This window comes from Buteo buteo, chromosome 26 (genome assembly GCF_964188355.1).
Source record: "Buteo buteo chromosome 26, bButBut1.hap1.1, whole genome shotgun sequence".
NCBI classification, from domain to species: Eukaryota; Metazoa; Chordata; class Aves; order Accipitriformes; family Accipitridae; genus Buteo; species Buteo buteo.
The window spans coordinates 2,751,596-2,773,579 of NC_134196.1; the positions used below are offsets into that span (position 1 = coordinate 2,751,596).

Genomic DNA, 21,984 nt, shown 5'->3' on the forward strand with positions numbered 1-21,984 from the left:
TCCCAATGACTGGAAAAAGGCAAATGCATACCCATTTTCACGAAGGGCAAAGAAGATGCTGGGAATTGCAGGGCAGTAATCTTCACTCCAGTGTCTGGGATTATTATGGAACAAGATTTCTGGAAGCCATTTCAAGTCACATGCAGGACAAGAAGCGATCATGAACAACTAGCACAGATTTACCAAAGGTAAATCATGCTGAACCACCCAACTGACTTCTATTGACAATAATGGTGGCTCTGCAAATAGCATGGCAAGAGCAGTGGATGTGATTAACCTTGACTTTAGCCAAGCTTTCAACGTGGTCTCCCATGGTCTCCCTAATAGTCAAACTGGAGAGATAAAGACTGATGGGTGGAATACAACATAGGTGACAAGCTGGGCGGACTGCTAGATTTGAAGAGTAGTAGTCAGCAGTTCAGCCACTGTTGTTGAGCCCCAGTCTAGTACAAGAAGGACACTAACAAACTGGAGTAAATCCAGCACATGGTCACTGAGATGGCTGGACACCTAGAACAGATGTCGTAGAACAGAGACAGAGCACTGAATTTGTTTAGCCTGAGGAGGTGGCTAACTGCTGTCCTCAACTACCAAAAAGAGGGTTACAGATGACCGAGTCAGACTCTCCTCTCAGGGCCCAGAGGCACCCTTGCTGGAGTGGGGGACAAAACTTGACGGGGCAAGGCCCTAAGCAACTTCACCTAACTCTACAAACTACTTCTAGCAAGGGGCTGGACTAGATGAGTTCCAGAAGTCCCTAACATCCTAGAGTCATAGAATGGTTTAAGAAACATCACACCACCATACTGTGTAACCACAAGACAAAATGGGAAGGAAGCCAGAAACAGGACGCATGTCTTGTTCTTTAATATGAAGTGAACGTCAGAAGATGTTTTCAATGCTAAATTAGAAAATTCAATGGTCTCTGTTAAATGGTTACTAACTGACTTCAAAGAATTAGTCTGGTAGCATGTCCAACAGCTAAACACTGACCAACAATCAACTAACCTCCAGCACTCTGTGAGATGAGAATTCCACAACCTGTCGTTTCATATACACACACAGTTTCTACTAACAGGTATTAGCTATCGCATGAGGAAAAAAAACCAAACAAAAACCTCATGAGAAATTTGCAATTATGAAGAACCAATTCACAGACTGAAAAACAGATCACAATTACAAAGAGTCAATTCACAGACTGAAAGACAGATCACCTCTTCCCCTTCCCAAAAAATGTATGCTCAGTAGATGTCTGAACCAATGAAAGACTGATGAAAAGACTGATTTTCTCAGTTTCGACATGCCCTCTTTCAAAGATTACTTATAGAATGTCTTTCAAGGCAGAAAATTATCACTTGCAATTCCTTCTGAGTTTCTATTTATTAAAAAATTTAAAACTCAGGATCTTAAAAAAAAAAAAAAAAACCAAAAAAAAACCAAAAAGCCTGACACAGAGCATTTTTCTGCTCATTATAAAGAACACAATTGCTGCTGAAATCGAGCGGTTATTAAGGCAGACAAAAATTACCGGGATCTTTACTATTAAAGATGTTAATGAAAGATGTTGATAATAAAAATCTGAAACTAATAAAAATGGAATATATGGAGTCTGAAAACAAACTCCAAGTCTGCAGTCTGAATTCTTAAGAGACCTTTTCAGGGGGCTTTCAGATTTGAGAAGAAAAGTGAAAAGTGCTAGACAGTCATGAAAATGAAGCAGCTTTGTGTTACGTAAAATGTTTCAGGTTTGTTTCTTTGAATTATTCTGCACTTTCCTTTAGAATTATGAGGGCATTGCATTTAATTAGGTATGTTAGGATATTTTAGTACTTCATGGCTTACCTTAAGAAAGCCTCCAGATGACACAAGCATTTTACTGTCAGGAGAAAATGAGAGGTCTGTTACCCAACCACCATGTGCTGGTTCTCCTTCGTCTACAGTAACTGGGGAGCAGAAATGAAGTAATGCGCCTGTTAAAATGTCCCAGATCTAAAAGAGAGGGAAGATTATGTATATAAATAAACTGAATGGGGAAAAAAAATCTCAAGTAAGGAAAGCCGAAACATATTTTTCTATATTAGAGGAAAAAACCTTGTAAATAAGCATTCTACTTGAACTGTCAGTATAATACAAAAAATGAATTCTCCTCTTAGAACTGTATCATATATGGAAGATTTAGTCACACATGCAGTTCACTGTAGAATTCTTAGTAAATCATGTGAATTGGTTCCTCAGCATTCATGGAACATAAATCCATCAATATGGTTACAAACTACTGTCTCATGTGGCAAACTTTGCTTTTTTCAACTCTCCGATGTTCAACACAATGCTAACAAATTAGTCATGCAGAACACAAGCTATGAGAACTCTTCTGTCTGTGAACTGACTACCGATTGAATAATAAAATAAACAGTAAAGTTAAAGCAGTACCCTTATTTCTCCTTTGTCATCTCCAGTGGCCAATAATTTGTTGTTAGGAGAGAAAGCACAGCACCGCACACAGGCTTCATGACTTTTCAGCTCATGAAGAACAGACGAACTTTCAAAGCTCCATATCTAAACAGAAAACATTAAAGATGAGTGAAAAAGATAAAGAGTGAAAAAGTTCAAAACCAATTATTACTTCTTTCTAAAAAGGCATTAGTATTCAAACGTACATAAGACTTTTTGTATATATGCATATACATGTGTGCATTTATGTATGTATTATACTGTAGTCTGTTTTTATTACCTGAATCACGTAAGAATGCATTTGCTACAAATTACTGAAACAACTGCGAGTATATTTTTTTCCTTGGAATATACTCTATCGAAACTGATTTACAAGAAAGTTTAAATCTGTTCATAGAAAAAGGATTCATCAACCAATTTAAAGCTGTATTTTAAAAATCTAATGGGACAGCCCCAGAATATTAAACGGTTCACTTGCTTCTGAACAGGAATACCAGAACCTATGGACAGCACTTTCACTGGAAGTTTCAGAAATTTTTCTTAAGTTTCCAGATTAAGAATGTTAGGCTATTAAGAAATCAATACAGAAAACTAAACAAAGTGTTCTGCACAAACTTGTGCATTAAACGTGCATTTTATTTGTACAGAAGTCACCAGGACAGCCTCAAGTTATGTCCAAGATCAATTGTGAATGACTGTATGACAGCTTTAGAAATATATTCACGGATACAGGAAATTTAATACTAGAAATTCAACAGGATAACTTAAATAATTGCAAGTTCCCTCAGAATAAAAAAAATATAGCCTACATTTTAGGACAAATAAGGCATCATTTTTATCTTTGTACAGAAAGCAACCAACCTTTGCAGTTTTGTCAGCAGAAGTAGATGAAAATTTACTACCGTCAGGTGAAACAGCACAGGAAAGAACAGCACCTCCATGGCAAGCAAAATCTTTTTCTGTGTTTCCAGTAGTGATATTCCAAACCTACCAAATACACAGGAAAAACAGTTTACTTCTGTAACACTACAAAAAGGTTAAAACACCTGCATCTTACACAAGAATATATTAAGAGATAAAACTCGGCTACCTAGTTATAATATGGCCAACATTTTGTTATACTTACTGGTATAGTTAAAATACAAGAAGAGTATAAATGTTACTAGAAATAGAAAATGCAAAATCGTGTTTTAAAAGTCAGCTTACACTTTAGGATCAACGACAGCCTTTTATTTACCTTAACAGTTCCATCAAATGACCAAGAAAGAAGTTTTGAATTTTCCAGAAGTCTAAAATCCTTGATTGCTTCCTTGTGCCCTCTCAGAAATACACATTCACTCAACTGCCAGTTCCATACCTGATCGTAAAGATGGAATACTTTTTAAAAAAAAACATTTTAATGGCAAACATAAGTTACAAATGAACTAACTGTTTAATTTTTAAGTCACAGGAATCGTAAAAAGTTCTTATAGAGATGGCAACTACTTAAAAGCTTAGATATATTGAAGATATCCATTGTAGAGATGCTGAAGATTGAGGATGCCACAGTATTTAATAGTCAACCTACGAGAGAGCTCCCTATAATACACACATAATCCGATTTTCAAAGTGAATTTGATGCTTAAAATTCACTGGTAATTTAAAAAGAAAAAGCAAAACAATAATTTTCTAGGCACCCCAGAAGTTTTGTATTCTAAACCTTTGATTATTGCAACAAATAAACTTCCGTCACCTGGCAGACCTCATATTTTCCATACTTAAATTAACTTTCTTTTTTATTTTTAAAGCATATTTGTAATGAAATGCCGTTTTGCTTTGCATTTCTATATCAAAATGACACTTCTATTTTTAATTCAACTCTTGACTGACAACTGCAGAAGTGTAATTTTATTTTACAGAAGTTATTAAGCATCAATTTAATTTAAATGACAATGATTTAATAGTTTTCAAATTAATAGGTTTTCTGCATCAAAGAAAGGACAGAAAGCAGAGTTGTTCAGATGACAGTTCTGGAGGTTTAACTGAGGCACTGTCCACTAGAGCAAGCCAAGGACCCAGAAGAAAAGCTACCCACATTAGACCTGAAAGAAGGATCCAAAAGCCGATAAACTGGTGAGCTGTCTGTACTGCTTAATTGACCAGTGACGGCGCTCAAGCGAGCTTCAGATCAAAACAAACACCGAAGTGGGATGCTGCATAGGTTACATGTATATCAGCAAGTAGGGAGAACACTGATGTCAGAACAGATTTGGTGAGCAAAACAGCGCTGAGAACCAGCACTCATTCGTGTTTTGGAGGTTTTACTTCAAACCAGCTCAAGTTTGGTTGTGTGGGCTGAATGCTCATTAGTAGCTGGAGCAAGTGCTCTACTTTAGGAATCCCATCAGCATGCCTGCAACTGCTCTGCCATGCAAACTAAAGCACAGTAAGCATAAATGACCAGGACATTCACTTCAAAAGTGCATCCCTGAGCTGAGCTAAAATACTCATATAGACACACCAGCATGCTTCTCCAGAGCAAATCTACCTTGCTGAGAGGCAGAGCTTATTAATTTGAGACCACATTAGTGCAGCCATTCTATTTCTAGCTTGTATCTGTATTCAGCACTATACTGGACTAGGTGGACACACTAGCCCTCTCAGAGACAGGTCTCTACCTCCTTCCTTCAGACACTATAAGCAAGCCCACTGACAGACCTACCACATATAGCCAGTTCTGGGTCGCGTCCCAAACCCTTCACTTACGTAATCAGAACTGTTGAGTTATCTGGTTTGAAAATTAATGTTCCTTTCACCCATCTTAAAGGAGTTGTTGCCTTTCTACCATCAACAGCATTAAAAATGGAAGTTGTGTAATATTGGTTATCATATAAGGTAAAAATAGAGGCTACAGTTTCTACAGTCCCTTGCCCCAAGATAGAGCAATACAAAATACAGTAGTCATTTACTGAGTTTACATTATCTATAGTGTAAGAGATCTTTTTAAATAAATTATAAATAAATTACAAGATAATATTTTAAAATATCTTCCAAACCTGTATAACTGAATCATGAGCACTTGAAATGAGAGTCTGGCAATCAGAGGTAAATCGACAATGCTGCACGGATGTTCTGTAGGCCTCCTGGGACTTCAGAACTTTCCCATCTGACAACTGTAATACCTTTACAATGAAGAATACAATAATTATATTTATTTCACATACTTGAGGAAAAGGAAGAAAAGAACATGCAAATTCTTTTTTAAACAACATGAGATTGTACATACATGATTCTCAGTCAATGGACTGGAACAACCAAAAGTTCATATTAGCTTAGTCCTCGCTAAAATGAGATTCAGAGCTATGTTATTAGCACTACCTTTAAATTATTGTCATTTAGGCATCACTCGCAAATGTAAACACTTTAAAGTACTATGTTGAAGAATATTATTGTACAAAGTCATTCAAATTGCACTTCTTTAAAAGGAAAAAGCACCGAGAAGGGTGTTTTCCTGCTACTTTTAAAATCAAATTCAGGATTTAATACCTTTATTGTTCCACTCTCCTGTCCAAAAGCTGCAAATTTAAGATCTTCACTTAAGCAACAGCAGGAAATGGGGGATTCTGGAGCTGCTGTCTGCATAATAACACTGTCTGTATTTCCATTTATAAGCTGCAAGATAAGAAGTTAATTAAGTTATTACAATATTTTAAAATTTAAACTTAAATAGATTACAATACAGAGCTAAGAATGCTAAAGGAACAGTGTACCAGTTTCAGACTTTGAATTATAAGGATCAGTTACTTCATAAACCAATTGCTTTTAAGGTCAGTGTAACTATCTTCATAGAATGCTCTCTGAACAGAACAAGCTTGCAGCAGGAAACTCATCTCAGTATTAGAAGGCTTTCTAAAGTTTGTCTGACTACATCTAACTCAAGATGTGACTCCCAAATTTCAAAAGCCATATAGTGAGCTCCACGCTCAAATTTACCTTGCCAGCCAGATTTACAGCTCAGGCCAAATAGAGCATAAAATAGTTCAAGTGCATCCTCTAAGCATGACTTTAAACTTACTAGCACACACAATACACCAAATCTCAACTCAGTATCGCCCTCAAATCAATTCCCCAGGGGAAGGGGAAAAAAAAAAAAAAAAAAAAATCTTTAGAATACAATGATTTACAAAGTTTAACATAGAAAGCTACCAGTGTGAAGTGTTTAAAAATGAACATACTGCACATCAAAAGGTGACTAGGACCCCAATTCTGAGAGATTACAGACTACAAAGGGTAAAACATCACGGTTGCAAGAAAAACTACTTCTAGAGATGTGATAGCAGAGATATACTGTTAAATTACAGTACAGATGTTTAACTGCAATTTGTCTTCTGAGTCAATTTCTCTTCTTGTGTAAGGGTGAAAAATCTATTCTCCTTCTACAATGGAGATTTCTGTCATGACTGCACCTCTACAAGATGTCAGAAAATTGTATTTAGGGCAGAAAATCTAAGCACCATTTTTCTCTAGGAAATGGTTAAAGTAAAGTTACAAGAGAAATATAATAATCATAAATAAATAGATCAGGTCTACTAATTCAAATGAGAGCCAAACTACACCATTACATAGTAGTCGCTACAGATTTTACAATTCAGGAAGATTAAAAAGTAGCGATTATCCTGAACTGCTCCCCACATAAACAGGTATAACTCCATTCGTTGTGGTTTCTCCCATTTCTTCACTGCAACAGGTGCAGCTTCTCTTTTCTTGCACATTATTTGCTCACGTAAATTTTAGTTTCAACATTAACTGCTTTCTGTTGGCTCAAAGTCTGAAATCTTTTTATTGCCAAGGCCCCATTGGAGACATTTTAGCTATTTCCACATCTATATTCCCCACTATTCAAATATCACCATCATCCCACTTAAGGTTTTTTTAATAGGATTTTTAAGTAAAGTAAGAAATGGCTAACTTGTTGACAGGACAGACAAAAGAAGGAGGACAGAAAATAATCAGGAAGAGTGAAACAGGAAGTACAGAGCAAACAAGAAGAAAAGTTTCTGCAAAGAAAGCTCTTGTTCTAGTAGCAGCCTAGGAAAAGCTGAGCATCTCTAGGACTAGAAATAAAGGCAATGGTCATGCTGATTAGCCAGGATTACATAGCTTACATGTTTGCCTTTGGCCAAATTAGGAGAAAGGACATGACCCTACACAAAAAGATTACCTGCACAGTGTCCCTCAGTGCAGGGCAGCAGAATCAAGCCAACACTCACCTACCTATACACCCAGCAATAAGAATTCACTGGTTTCACAGTCCACAACAAAGGTTCATTCCTATTCAGATGCTGCTTTAGGCTAAACACCTGAAATAGCTCTCTCATGGATGAAGATATGGCATTACCTATTTTGTGGGTTAACACACAATCGGTTTGTGTAAGCAGTATTTTGCAACAAATATGAAAGTGCTTCCATGTTTGAACAGTTACAGTCAAGTAGAAGCATAATCTAAATGAACTGTATTGCTTTCACTTCAAAGAAAGTCCTATCAACTGACTCTATTTGATTTATTAGAGAATCATGATTAAAAAAGATGTGCATGCATTTGCTATCATGGAATGGAAAAATATATTTTGGATGTTGGTGTACTTACTACTTGGTGGGGGGGTCCATAGCAATAAAAGTGTATCCAGTATTAATATTTTCTTTAGGACATAAAAGACCCCATGCTCTCCTAAGGCTACAGGCAGACCTGGGCTCGCACCTTGCACTCCCCCAATTTGAGATGATTGCTTCAGCTATTACGCAGTAGTTCTGATGCACTACATACACGTGCTGTGGAACACCTGGTCTATACCTGCTGCACACATTACACATTGCTGCGCACATCTAAGCTGCCTGGAGGGCCCACAGCCTCCCAGTCATGAAAAGTTTTGTTCCTCTGCATCCAGCTTCAGTTTCAACATCAGTATGGAAATTCCCCCTCAAACTTCATTTTTTCCTTACTAAACTAGGCAGAGTTTCTAGGCATAAAAATGTTATCATACATACAGTCTTCTGCTACAGATTCAACTGCTGAAAGCCATGAACAAGCAGTTCTTTCAGTGCTTCCTCCATTTCCTACTGAGATGTGTAGATAACATTCAAATGTATTAACATACTGAGAAACACAGCTTACTTGCAAATGCTTCTGATTGTAAATTGCTAAAATCATCACTTCACCATTGTGAAATACAACATCTAGTTCACTTTTTAGCACAGCATCAGAAGACTTGCACACTTTCTTTGTTTCCCAAATCTGTTGAAGAACACAGTATTTCATTAGTTTTATAAGGACAAGATATAAAACTTGCTGAGTAAGAGTACCTGTAAACCAAAGTCTTACAAACTTGCAAGTAACACTGACTTTTTAAATTGGTGAAAATTATGCTTCTGCTATTTTTATTTACTAGGAAACATTGTGCAATTACTACAGTGATTCCAAGCTGACTAGTAGACTCCCCGTGTTTAGAGTCATAGCTATAAAGTCCACAATTTTCTAATCCAAAGAAGAATGTTGAAATCCAATTACAAAAAAAACACCAAGTACAGATTTCTATTCTTCAGTTGCTTTCAAAATTTCAAGAATGTAAGTGTTAACTTGTGAAAAAAGGAAAGGTTACTTTGGTAAACTATAGTTCTACTTTCACAGGTTTTAATGAGGCATTACAATTACAGAAATCTATCCTAAATATAGACATGCAAATAAATCTAACAATGAAAGTAATATCATGTCTGCTAGGATCCTCAAAAAACTTCACAATTCCCGATTCAGATAAAATCTAAAGCAAAACAGAAGGTTACAATTACTCTTGAACAGCCACCAGACTTAAAAAAATCATATAGATACACAGTAGATTTAGATGAACAGTAAAAAAGCTCACTCATTTCACTGTGTATCTAAATAATCTTGTGACAAATATTCAAATTTTTATTGGTTATAAACATACCTAAAGACTAAATACATAATATAAACAGATTATGTATATATTGTATATGATGTATAATTTCATAATGAACAATTTCTTAAATGAATAAATATATATATATATAAATTCACATTTTTCAAAAAAGAAAGATGTCATCTTACACGTATTGTCTGGTCATCGGATGATGTCAGAAATAAAGATCCATCTGGCGAAAATGTCACACAGTGAACCCAGCTCATGTGTCCCCTGCAATATGCCACTTTTGATAAAGATTTAATATTCCATAACTACAATAAAAATATGAAAAAAGAACTCAAGTGATTTAGATTGCATTTACAGGGAAAACAGTGCAAAACAAGAAGCAGCATACTTAATTACTGTTTCTTCTATGATTTTCTTACTTCTCATTCTGAAATCAGACGTAACAAGAACTGTGCCTGCTTATCACATTTCGATGGTCAGGGAAATTGAATCAGCAGCCTCTTTGACTGCTGGAATTTTGTAAGACAAGAGGAAAAAAAAAAAAAAAAAGAATATAAACCAAAAAAAATCACTCACAGTTTAAAGAAATCCAAGTTCAACTTGACCACGTAGATTGCAAAACCAAAAAACCCCAAACAACAAAAAAGCCAACCCCAAAACTGATACTTGTACAGGCTTACTCTAGCCATGCCAGTCCCAAAGTTACTCTAGCTGTTTCATTCCTTTTTAGTGAGTTGCCACATTCTGTGGCAGCATAGGAGAGAGGGTTTGGTTTGTTTTAAGCAATACTCCTGAGAGTGACAACAATAACTTTAAATGAATTTAGTAACTAGTCTTTTTATATAAACATGAGTTCTGTTGTCCAAAATGAACATGTAACTTTAAAATGTTATTTCCCAATTGATATTTTACATTTCAGAAGTGAATGAAAATTAAAAAAGAATGAAGAACATTGAAAGCCTGCTAAAGTAGCTACATTTGTTTTACCTCTGCATGCAAGAAACTATTAAGACAAATGTGACGTTTTATATTACAAGCAGTCTTTCCTAGTATACTGTAAGACAGACACTCACTTACCTCAACTGAACAGTGAGACAAAGCAACTGCTACTAACTCATCACCAGGACAAAAGTCACAGTATTGGATTGTACTGTGATGACTTATGATGACTTGCGATAGTAAACCACATGTTTTAACATCAAAAAGCTGTGAACACATAATTACAATAGTCAGCACCCAGTCTGAATGACTTCACTATAGACAAATAACTTATATGCTCAACAGCGTACATTCTTGAATTTAGAAGGTATTTCTCTCAGTCAACAAGTTTGTTGCCCACATATTTTTACTTTACACACACTTGAAACCATGCACCTTATATCTGTAACATCTTAATGGGCTGGAATTTTATCTTTAATCACAATTTCTACCTACATTGCAATATAGTGCCTCCAGAAAATTATTAAAGTAAGGTACTTACCAAAAGCTTATTTTTGGCTACCACCAAAATCATGTCACCATTTCTGGACCAAGAGCAACATTTTACTAAAACCTCCACATCATCTGGTTGTTCATCTGCATTTTTGAAGAAATCTTTTATCTCGATACTTTTCAGTTCATTTCCTGAGCGCGCTGCCCAAAGCTGCAATAAAAAGTAAAGGAAATACACAAAACCTTTTTTTACTGATGTGGATACGGAATACAACAGGGAAGAGCTAACTCCCAATCACTTCTAGGAAAGAAGAGGGGCAGAGGTAATAGCATTAAAATATTCAGAAGCTCAGATTGCTTAAGGGGGGGGGGGGGGGGGGGGGATCAAAGAAAAAAAAAAACAAAAAACGAACAAACAGAAAACCACACAAAAAATATGATTACACCACAGCAGAACCCTCTCCCTGGGATATTCCCTCATATCATTCAAGCTACAATGCTGTCTCAACTTCTAGTTAACAGAAGAATAGAAACAAAAATAATACCTGCTTTGCAATGCTATTAAAAGTCCACTCACCATGAGAAATCTGGTATACATCTAGCTATGCATTTTAAATTCATTGAGGGACCTGTCAAAAAACTACTGAATATTTCTGTTCCCTCCACTACAATTTTCCTTCTGAATGACAACAGCTACAGCAACCCTTCTTTCCTTATTTAGCCACTCTATAGAAAGACAACAGTGTTTTAAAAATTGCAGTTCTGAAATAGCATAGTTCTGTTGCAACCAAAGGCAATAAAAATAATACTTAGATTGAGGGAAAACACATTATTAACCTTCAATTCACTTCTAGTGCATACATGAAAAACAGCACATAGAAATCGCTTTTAATTTTTATGTCTACTGATGATTCATTTTCAGAGATGACAGAACTTTCAACTTAAAAACTTAAACTACCTTTTTTTTTTTTTTAAAGTTTCACCTCCCCCCTCTAGTTTTCTTAACAAAGTACATTAGGAGGGGAAAAAAAATGGTGAAAAGTAAAGGATTCAAAATGAGGCTAGCTAGGATTTATTTACAACTACAGGCACCCAAGTTTTCTTTCCTGGTACTGACAAGCCATTTCAAAATCTTGCATTAAAAATAAGACCAATAATCTATTGTTTCAGGATTTAATTCATTAAAGCTGATCATGCAGACACAAAGTTTTCTCATACCTATTTTGCATTTTATAAAAAAAAAATCCATTATCAAAACAAACAGTTGCTTTAAAAATACACTGTGTACCTTTACTGTTCCATCTGTTGAGCAGCTAGCAACGTATTCATCATTTGGTGAAAATCTACAGTGATTGACAGAATTTTCATGACCAATCATCGTATTTCTACAATACTTTTTGTTCAAATCCCAAAGCTGCATAAGAAATAAACATATAAATATCATCATATTCATGAATTACTGAATGACAGATTGTTCATCCTGTTTTCAAAATCATGCACTGGCAACCAAAACGACAATTTTTTTTCCTTAGTTTTACCCACATACTCATGGACTCGATGCTATGGCCTGGGCTACCCCACAATTTACCTCCATCTGCTAACGTGCATGAAAACTATTAATATCAGAATTACACAGAAGTAGTTAAGTTTTCCGTACAGTGTAGATAAGGCCCTTAAACAGCACAAAGTTACTGAAAGTTTCCTCAGACTGAGGAAGAAGCTTCCTCTTGCCTCTCTCTTTCAACTTTAAAGTTCAGAATTACGTAGCTTAAACATACTAACAAAAATGAAATTTCTTAGGTTAGTCTTGGACAGTCTGAATATCATCCTTGCCACATCCATACTAACAAAGTTAAAAGAACATTCCATATGTTTTTTTGTTTAGGGATCCTCCTCCCCACCCCTCTCGCACACACTGTTTTCCAAGTCTATAGTCCACACTTCCTTTTTCCATTTCCAAATTTCTTCCCTTTCTCCTAGATTTAAAAAAAAAATAAAATAAAAATCATGCATTTCAGTGTTCAACTGAGAGCTCAAAACAAGAACAGTCACTTTGTACAGTGTTCTCTGAAAAAAAAATGAGGCCCTTTTGATTAAGGTGCATACTTCTGTTATTCACTCATGAAAGTGTCAAACACTGTCTAAAATCTTAACCACATCTACAGTATAAAAATGGTCATTTTAAACAACCCCTTCTAAATCTACCTGTTCCAAGGTATCAGCCTCAGACAGCAAATGCATCTCCTGAGACATCTAGGAGGTCAGCACGAAAGCCTATTCTTTCTACCTTGACATCAGATCCTAACTGTATTTTACCTCCAATTTACACAAACACAAGCTCTTGGAAGAGCTCTTCAGATTAGACTTCACATTACCATTACAACACCTCACATCCTGCTAGCTATAGCTGGAAGTGACAGTTGCCCCCCCCCCCCCGCACTAACAACCTCACTCCTTGATGTCTACTGCCAACAGTTCTCTTGCACTGGAACTGGGCAGTTCAGCCTCTACAGGGAACTAAACGAGCAGGAAACCAATCCCACCAAACAGAGGTTTTTACAGAGTTGAGTCCTTGAACCATACCACTGCAGAACAAGATTGGCACATGCACCTCAACAAAGGCAAGGATACACAGCCAGGGCATCTTCAGTGCAGGTTAACTATGTGATTTGCTTAGTGCTACTGTGAAATTGCACTCTTATTTGCCACAGTCTGGGTCTTACTTTTCTTCTGATTTCCCCCTTCCCTCAGACGCAGACTTCAGTTGTCTGGTTTCTGCTCTTTCTGTGTATACATACTGCCTCCTAATCTGAACAATGCCAGCTGGTTAACCTGACAAACCTCTTGCTTTGATTACTGTTATTTTGTTGGCCTCTACCTTCATTTCTTTACTATTCCAAATCAATTTAATCAAAAAATGTACCTGCTACACTTCTATAATGCTTTTTTTTTTTTAATCTTTCAGCATCATTTTTTTACATTATTAATGTTTTCAATCCTAAATTTCTGCCTTCATTTTTCTTATGCTGTTTTTAATCAGGTATTTCCCTCCCATACTCTCCCATTCCCATCCCACCCTCTAGAAGTCTTGCCAAAGCCCTCACCTTCATGCTGTACCAATACAGGGCTTACTGATTCTCCTTTACTGAGCATAAACACTCCTGCCTTGTTGAAAACCAACTACATAGCTGTAGTCAGTACCCTGTTGCCATCTCTCTTCTACCAGGCTCATAAAACCCCCTTAATTTATAGCATTTAGATATATTTATACATCAGTAATCATCCTGTTATGATAAGCAGCATGAGAATAACATCAACGTTTTCCACTTACTTTGATGTAAGTGTCATTCGAGCAGGTGGCTAAAAGATACTGACCACTTCTGTTATTGAACTGGCAGCAATTGACCTGCTCTGAGTGTTCTTCATACACACATTTACACTGGCCTGTTCTTGAATTCCAGATCTAGACAGAATTGAAAGATGAAAAATACTTTTAAATATATTTAAAGTACTTCATATTAAAAAAAATAAATCTGTAAACTATGCTGAAATACAGATAAAGGCCTAAAACATTCTTAATAAGACCTCAAAAATGTTTTGAGGATAAAGGGAAAGCATATATATTTATGATAGAAACAAGAAGTTGTGAGATGAAAGGTAATAATTCAGATTGGAATCTGATAAATACTGGCATTTCACCAAGTTTTTGTACAATACTGAGGAATTAAACATTCCAAATAATTCACGTCTAACAGAAAAAAAACCATGAAAAAAGGAATTATGGACACATTCAACTCAAGTTATCTATAGGATTGGACTCACACATTATTTTCTACTTAAAAAGAATCATCTGATAATACAAGTAAAATAAGTGGTAATTCTGTAAGCGTGATGTTAACATTAAGCATCTTTTATGTCATGTAACAAGTGGGACTTCTCTGTTTGTCTGTTTGTTCAGTAGTGAATTATCCACAAAAGATTTAAAACAGTTAAAAAACCCCTTAGTCTTAAGAATCTGCTCCGCCTGAGTTGGTTAAAACTGAAATTGGAATTATTAATTTGAAAAAAAATTTTCTGCTTTCCATTTCCTTACCTTCACTTTTTTATCAGCTGAACAAGTTGCTACAAATTCACCATCAGCAGAGAAAGCACAACATAGTATTTCATCATCATGGGCACTTATCTCCAGGAGTCTCTCTCCACTTTCTGCTTTAAACACCTAAAACAATAAACAATAAAATCTTACATGTCACATACAATTTCAAAACACAAATATAAGCTTGATTTCTCTCAAACAGCTCTCTTTCTATAAGCTTTTCATAAAATTGGTTTACTTTTGAAAGCATTTATAATTTCAGGGAAATTAAATATTTTTATAAATATTATGTTAATTTAATTTGAGCTTCAATTTTGTAAGGATGGTAGAAATTGTTAGGGAGAGAAACGGTGAAAACTGATTTTAAAAAATATTTTTGTATGTAATTTGTGTTTCATTAATGACTTTTTCTATCCTCACTCTTTAAGCCTAAATCCATGTCCTTTCTCAGTATTTTTTAATAGTGACTGCAAAACGTTGTATCTATTAACAAAATCTAAACTGTTCTTAAAGCTACAAATTCCAGGTTTTATATTTTTACATATATATATATATATATATGATATCCTTCTGTGGAAAGTAAGAATTTCAGCAGCAATTGATGATTTGGGGACCAAACAAGAAAATGGAAGTAGTGAAAAGTCATAGAGGATGACACAAGTCTCAGTCTTGAGCTAGTCATAAGCAATAAAAAGACAGTTGGGGAAAAGTGTCGCATTAATTAATTTCCAAAAATTCTGGGATTTAACTTTACAATGGGGGCAGTGGGGGGGAGGAAATAATCAGGTCTCCCTTTCCTCCTTAGGTTACATATTCTTAATTATTCAAACAAATCACACAGTGTTCTTTACAGCAGCATTCAGGATACTAAAGTTGTGAAATCCCCGGTTTTCCCTTTACTTTTTCATTGAATGGCAACATCAATGACAATGAAATGGTTGGTATTTGTCCAAATAAGAACATAAGTACTGAAGTAACAGGAAATCTACATTTACAGTAAATTCTGCAGAATACTTGTTCTTAATTTAGCAATCATTCTTTTTTTATTTTGCAGAAACAGCAGAAGTAGCCTTGAAAACCGAAAAGCTTAGGCCACTATTAGATAAAACACGAGTAAGTTCAAAGTTAACAATGAAAAAAGGATTATTACTAATTTTTCTATTACATCTTCAACAAAAGTTTAGTTTAAATGCAATCGCAATCCACAGATTTTACTTTTTTGAGTAAAAAACGAAGAGAAAAAAAAGCAATCTGCAGTCTCAATAATGAGGCCATTAAGTACAGAAGCCCAGCACAGCAACTTCAGCACAGCATTAAATGAGTACATCCACCAGGCATCTCCTCAAGTGGATGCCATGATCATAATATTGTAGAAGCCAGCAAATAAAAATAAAAACACAGTAACAACACATTAAGTAGCCAAATGAACAGCAACTAAGCACCACTAATATTATTACTTTAGTACTCAACTTATCAAGCATCCAAAACAATACCAAAGGCTTGCAGAAAAGTTGTTCTTTTCCCTTACCTTTGGCTGTCTGGAATATGGATACTTTACCAGGTTACTGGCTGGCTGATTGCTAGTTTTCTTGAGAGCTGGCTGGCTCCCCTGCAGGCAGACTGCTGGCAAATTTGTATTAGTCACTTTTCTTTCTCTCCCCTAATCTCTCCCCTAATCCACTTCCTAAGCACTTTGGGCCTGTTTCCAGTCTAATACTGTCCTCAGCTTCAGGGGTTCATTTTTCTCCCCAGATTTATTTCTTCTGCATAAGACAATTTACTAATTAAGCACCAAAGTAGCATAAGGTCCATTACCATCCCATAGAAATAGTAAAGCTGTAACTAAAACGTCTTACTGTTTCTCAGCTCTGTAGAAGGTCTACTCTGACTGGAAATAACATTTTTGTAAGCAAGTATTAAATATGCTGGGGTGCATTACTTAAGCTGTGAGCTCTTCCGTATCATTAAAAGGTGTCTCACATTCAGGTATTACAGTGGTGAGGGTATAAACCCTGAAATCACACCGTCTAGCTTTCAAACTAGAAGATGATACTTACTATTCAAAACACGCAAATTGATGTTTATGTAATAATACATCCTTTTCAATCATTTGTTTGCAATATGTTCTAAACCCCTAATATCTCCACATAACAGCGAAAGAAAAGTGACAGGACTGTTAACAAATGTTATCAAAATGGTACACAGCATCTCTTTTCACTCATGTATAGGCATCTTACCTGAAGTGTTTTGTCAGCTCCACATGATGCTATTCTTTGTCTATCCTTAGAAAAGCAGGCATGGTAAACTGCATCTCTATGTGGACGAACAACCAGACGGTAGAGGTTTTTCAAGGATTTTTTATTTCTACAGGGTAAGACAGTTGATTTTAGATGAGTAGGATTTCCTAGTGCCTTTTTATTATTCAAAATCGTCTCTAAAAAAGATAACACTTTTTCACACATCTTGAGCAGCAAGCTTTATAACAAACAAACCAACCAACCCACTGTACCTTACCTCTCAGCCTTCATGCTGAAGTAATAAGGGAAACACAAATTCCAACATTCACTCAGAGTTTTTATTGCCCTCCAATAGTTACAGCTTAGAGATCAAGAAAGATAATACATGCACAAGAAATTCACATGCTACTTCATGGGCAAAGCTGTTACAGTGCAAGACACAGCCTTCCTAATGACATTTTTATGATCTGGTATGTGCTGTTTCCAAATAAAAATTTATTCCTGAGAATTTGTTCTCCTGCAGCTCCTTTTCAAGCTTATTCAAAACCATTTGAAAATTGGCTTAGATCTTAGTAAATTTACTCTATTTTCACAGCAATGACTCAACTCTTATCACTACATATTTAAATAACATCTATGACTATCACTGCATTTCAATCAGAGATTATGTATAGAATCTAACACACCTTAGATGACTCTTGCCTTACTTTAACAAAAACTTAGAATTAGTAGCAATCAAAATCATCCTGTTTAGCCAGATCTTAATACAGAAAGCTGTCACTGTAATAAGATGATTTTCGCTGATGAATAGATTATTACAAGATTATTTTTTTTCTAGAGTCGAAATGAATCAATGTATTTCAAGTTTTTATCATTACCAGTTTCAATCATTAGACTTAGCATTTAAATAATGGGTAAAATATCTCAAACAAAGTAGCTGTGCTGTACAATGAAAGCAATTTTTCACTGCAAAATACTGACTCAGCTAAGCTGACTTTTTTTTTTTAAGAGTATTTTAATAAAGCTAAAATTGCTGGTCAAGAGAGCAGTGGATTCACTTACATATCCTACAAACCATTTTTAGAACCTTGCCCTAGGACGGCAGACAAAAACATCTGTCTGTGTTCTGTTGATTTCAGTCATGTTCTTCAGCATAAGCCTCCCACATCCAAGGCAAAAGCCCTGAACTACCTGGAGATTAACTCTTCTGAATTGTTTCAACTTCCAAGCATTTCTGTTAGCTATGCAAAATGAAATAACCAAATATTCAAAGAAAAGACCTGAATTCAAGCATGCCTGGATCAACCTGCCTGGTTATTACCATAATCACCTGACACAGAGTCATTCTGTTTTGTAACTACCAAGTACTGCAGATACCAGAACAGAAACATCAAACAGAAGAATCTAACAGACAGTTACATGGTCAGATGATTACTGGACTGTGCTGGGAAAATGTTTAGATAAGTATACTTTTTCCTTAAACAACTTCCAAAAATATGAAAACAGCAAAGAATTATTTAAATAGGAGATATTTCAAGATTGCGTAGAGATTACAAAGCCTTTCAGTATTTTCCATCTCGCTGCTTTCAAAAAGTTTGCAAGTTAACACAAATGCTCTCCTTTTTAAAGTGTACATTTTACTAGAAAACCTAAAACCATACTGTAACATACCCAATACCTGCACTATGACTCTAACTTTAAAAAAAAAAAGTATTTAGAGAAGTTTCAGCGTATCTTATTTTCATCTTTGTACAGTTATTTAAAAGGAACAATCATTGAGTTCAGAAATAAATATATTCCTCTATTAATTTCTATGTAATTATTACTTATCTGTGGCCTTATATATCCTGAGTTTTCCTCCTCCCACAAATTTGTGAAAATTACTTCACTTTCTCTCCCCAGAAAAAACCACAGCAGATCTTAAAAAGGTCCTTATATTAGCCATACATTGTATTTAGTTGTACATTAAATTATTTCTTTGGATCAAGGGATCAGCATATCAGCAGATGGACTGCAGCTACTTACATCCATTCCAAATAAAATGTTCCTGTTTCTCTTTGCGCATATAGCTTGGCTTGTTGATACACCTCTGATGTCTCTGGTTGGCAAAGACCCAGCTGTATAATGTCAGGAAACGGTTGCCGTCCAAGAAGGTGCCCATTTAAAGACAGAAATTCCTGGAAGTTCTCACGCACTGTGCTATCCTATGTACAGAGCAGATAATATTTGGTAACATAGAAAGTGGATTTATTTCCTAAGTGCCCTTTGCTTTTTAAATTTTCTATACAGCTAATATTCTTACAAAAGCACTTAGTTCTATTTTTCTGTTTAGTTCTATCAGCAAGTACATATGAGACTGAAATATTTCATTATCCTATTCAGGAAAGCATATTATCCTTATTTTTCAAGTAAAGGATATTGGCAACAGTGATTTACTCAATAAGCAGTCAATGTGAAATATCAGAAAGACTATTCCGAATGGCCAACAAAATTCTACAAAGCAGAGTACCATATCTACCAACCATTACATACTGTTGTTAACCCTAGTTATTGAGTTCCATGGTCAGTTACTTGGGCACACACTGAAGTTACAACTTAAACTGAAAAGTAAGTTTTCTTCACTTTTCTCTTCTTCAAGATAAAGTTTAACTTAGTATTGTTTTTATGTTTCAGGTTTTTAAGCTTTCTATGTATCTCCCATATACACATACATCCAACAAAATGCAATTATAAAGTAGAAAAATATATTTCAAACAGACTGATAATTTACCTTTTAGTACCATACCTTTTGATCCAGGATTGAACTATATTCTACGTATTCATGAATCAGATGAGCAGGCCCTACCAATTCTGTTTTAGCTTTAATCCAGTCTAAAGAAAACATAAGATCACGGAGTTCCTACAAGAAATACAAATCTAAGTTCAGAGCATAAAAAGCGGAAAAAGAAAAGCAAAGGAAATACATTAGGTATTTAATACGACTCTGTACAATTGAGTCTAGTTAAAAATTTAGGCAATTTCCTGTTTTAAAATTCTGGGTATAGAAGGCTAAGCTTGTTATTTTAATGCAAAGGACTGCTTTTTGATACAGCTAGTCAGAGAAGGGATTGAGGTACAAAGCAAATCTTGACTTCTGTAGCACACAAGACCTGGTTTAAGATACAATTCTGAAAAAGCTTCTTCTAGTCCAGTCTAGCAAAGATCACTCTGCTAATAGTGATCTGTTGTTCTTCCTAACAGATGCTGAATTTGAATGAGAGCAAAACGATCTGTTGTAATTGCATTTAACTTAAAAATGAGAAAGCTACTTAAAAGGTAATCAGAAATTATAGAATAATTTCAGTTAGAAGGCACCTACAATGATCATCTAGTTCAACTGCCTGACCAATTCAGGGCTGACCAAAAGCTAAAGGAAATTATTAAGGGCATTGTCCAAATGCCTCTTAAACACTGACAGACTTGGGGCATCGACCACCTCTCTAGGAAGCCTGTTCCAGTGTTTGAATACCCTCTCGGTAAAGAAATGCTTCCTCACATCCAGTCTAAACCTCCCCTGGCACAGCTTTGCACCATTCACATGTGTCCCATTACTGGACACCAAGGAACAGAGCTCAGCACCTCCCTCTCCAGGTCCCCTCCTCAGAAAGCTGCAGAGAGCGATGAGGTCGCCCCTCAGCCTCCTTTTCTCCAAACTGGACAAACCCAGTGTCCTCATCTGCTCCTCCTAGGACATGCCTTCCAGTTCTGCCACCAGTTTTGTTGCTCTCCTCTGGACACATTCAAGATCCTTTTTAAATTGTGGGGCCCAGAACTGCACACAGTACTCGAGGTGAGGCTGCACCAACGCTGAATACAGCAGGATAATCACCTTCTGACCGGCTGGTCACGCTGTGTTTGATGCGCCCCAGGATGGGTCCTGGCTGCCAGGGCACACTGCTGGCTCATACTGACCCTGCTGTCGACCAGCACCTCTAGATCCCTTTCTGCAGGGCTGCTCTCCAGCCACTCCTCCCCCAGTTTATAGTTGTGTGCGGCATTACTCCATCCTAGGTGCAGAATCTGGCATTTGGACTTGTTAAATTTCATCCCATTAATCGCTGCCCAGCACTCCAAACTATCTAGATCCCTCTGCAAGGCCTCTTGTCCCTCAAGAGAGTCAACAGCACCTCCAGTTTGGTATCATCAGCAAACTTGCTAATGGGGCATTCAACTCCTGCATCCAGATCATTGATAACTATATTGAGCAGGACTGGCCCTAAAATTGAACCCTGAGGAACACCGCTGGTGATGAGTCGCCAGCCAGATGCAGCCCCAATCGCTAAAACCCTTTGAGCCCTGCCCTTCAGCCAGTTCTTCACCCAGCACACCAGGTACCTGTTCAGCTCACAGTTGGACAACTTGTCCAGAAGGACAGTGTGAGGGACAGCATCAAAAGCCTTACTAAAATCCAGAAAATCTACATTCACTGCCTTCCCTTCATCCACTAGGCAGGTGACTTTATCATAGAAGGATATCAAATCAGTTTAACAGGACTTTCCCTTTGTGAACCCATGTTGACTGTGCCTGATGATTGTATTATTCTTTAAATGCCTTTCAACAGCATGCAGTATAATCTCCATAATTTTTCCACGAAGTGAGATTAGACTAACAGCTCTGTAGTTTCCTGGGTCTTCCCTCACGCCCTTTTTGTGGATTGGAATAACATTGGCTAGCTTCCAGTCAGCAGAGACCTCCCAAGAACTTTGCTAGACTATCGAGAGGGGTCCTGCTGTAACATCCAATGGCTCCTTCCATACTCTGGGATGATCCCATCAGGCCCCATGGACTTGTGAAGATCCAGCTGATA

At 36.3% G+C, this 21,984-nt stretch overlaps 1 protein-coding gene across 15 annotated transcripts in view; it reads right to left on the reverse strand.

Annotated features, from left to right (window-relative positions):
- The window catches only part of APAF1 (apoptotic peptidase activating factor 1), a 60,419-nt gene that overhangs the window by 25,071 nt on the left and 13,364 nt on the right, over positions 1 to 21,984 (reverse strand). For 11 of the 15 annotated variants that reach the window (XM_075058018.1, XM_075058027.1, XM_075058020.1 and 8 more), the window contains 16 exons: positions 19,924 to 20,037; positions 19,164 to 19,342; positions 17,139 to 17,265; positions 14,899 to 15,024; positions 14,137 to 14,268; positions 12,094 to 12,219; positions 10,855 to 11,016; positions 10,452 to 10,580; positions 9,554 to 9,679; positions 8,603 to 8,722; positions 5,977 to 6,102; positions 5,487 to 5,612; positions 3,689 to 3,808; positions 3,313 to 3,438; positions 2,431 to 2,556; positions 1,843 to 1,989 (listed from right to left, as the gene is read on the reverse strand). In XM_075058018.1, coding sequence (XP_074914119.1) covers positions 1,843 to 1,989; positions 2,431 to 2,556; positions 3,313 to 3,438; positions 3,689 to 3,808; positions 5,487 to 5,612; positions 5,977 to 6,102; positions 8,603 to 8,722; positions 9,554 to 9,679; positions 10,452 to 10,580; positions 10,855 to 11,016; positions 12,094 to 12,219; positions 14,137 to 14,268; positions 14,899 to 15,024; positions 17,139 to 17,265; positions 19,164 to 19,342; positions 19,924 to 20,037 — 2,112 coding nt within the window. Of the gene's footprint in view, positions 1 to 1,842; positions 1,990 to 2,430; positions 2,557 to 3,312; positions 3,439 to 3,688; positions 3,809 to 5,486; positions 5,613 to 5,976; positions 6,103 to 8,602; positions 8,723 to 9,553; positions 9,680 to 10,451; positions 10,581 to 10,854; positions 11,017 to 12,093; positions 12,220 to 14,136; positions 14,269 to 14,898; positions 15,025 to 16,429; positions 16,522 to 17,138; positions 17,336 to 19,163; positions 19,343 to 19,908; positions 20,038 to 21,984 lie in introns of those variants that run through there. The other 4 variants (XM_075058023.1, XM_075058024.1, XM_075058025.1 and 1 more) reach the window with 4 other exon arrangements.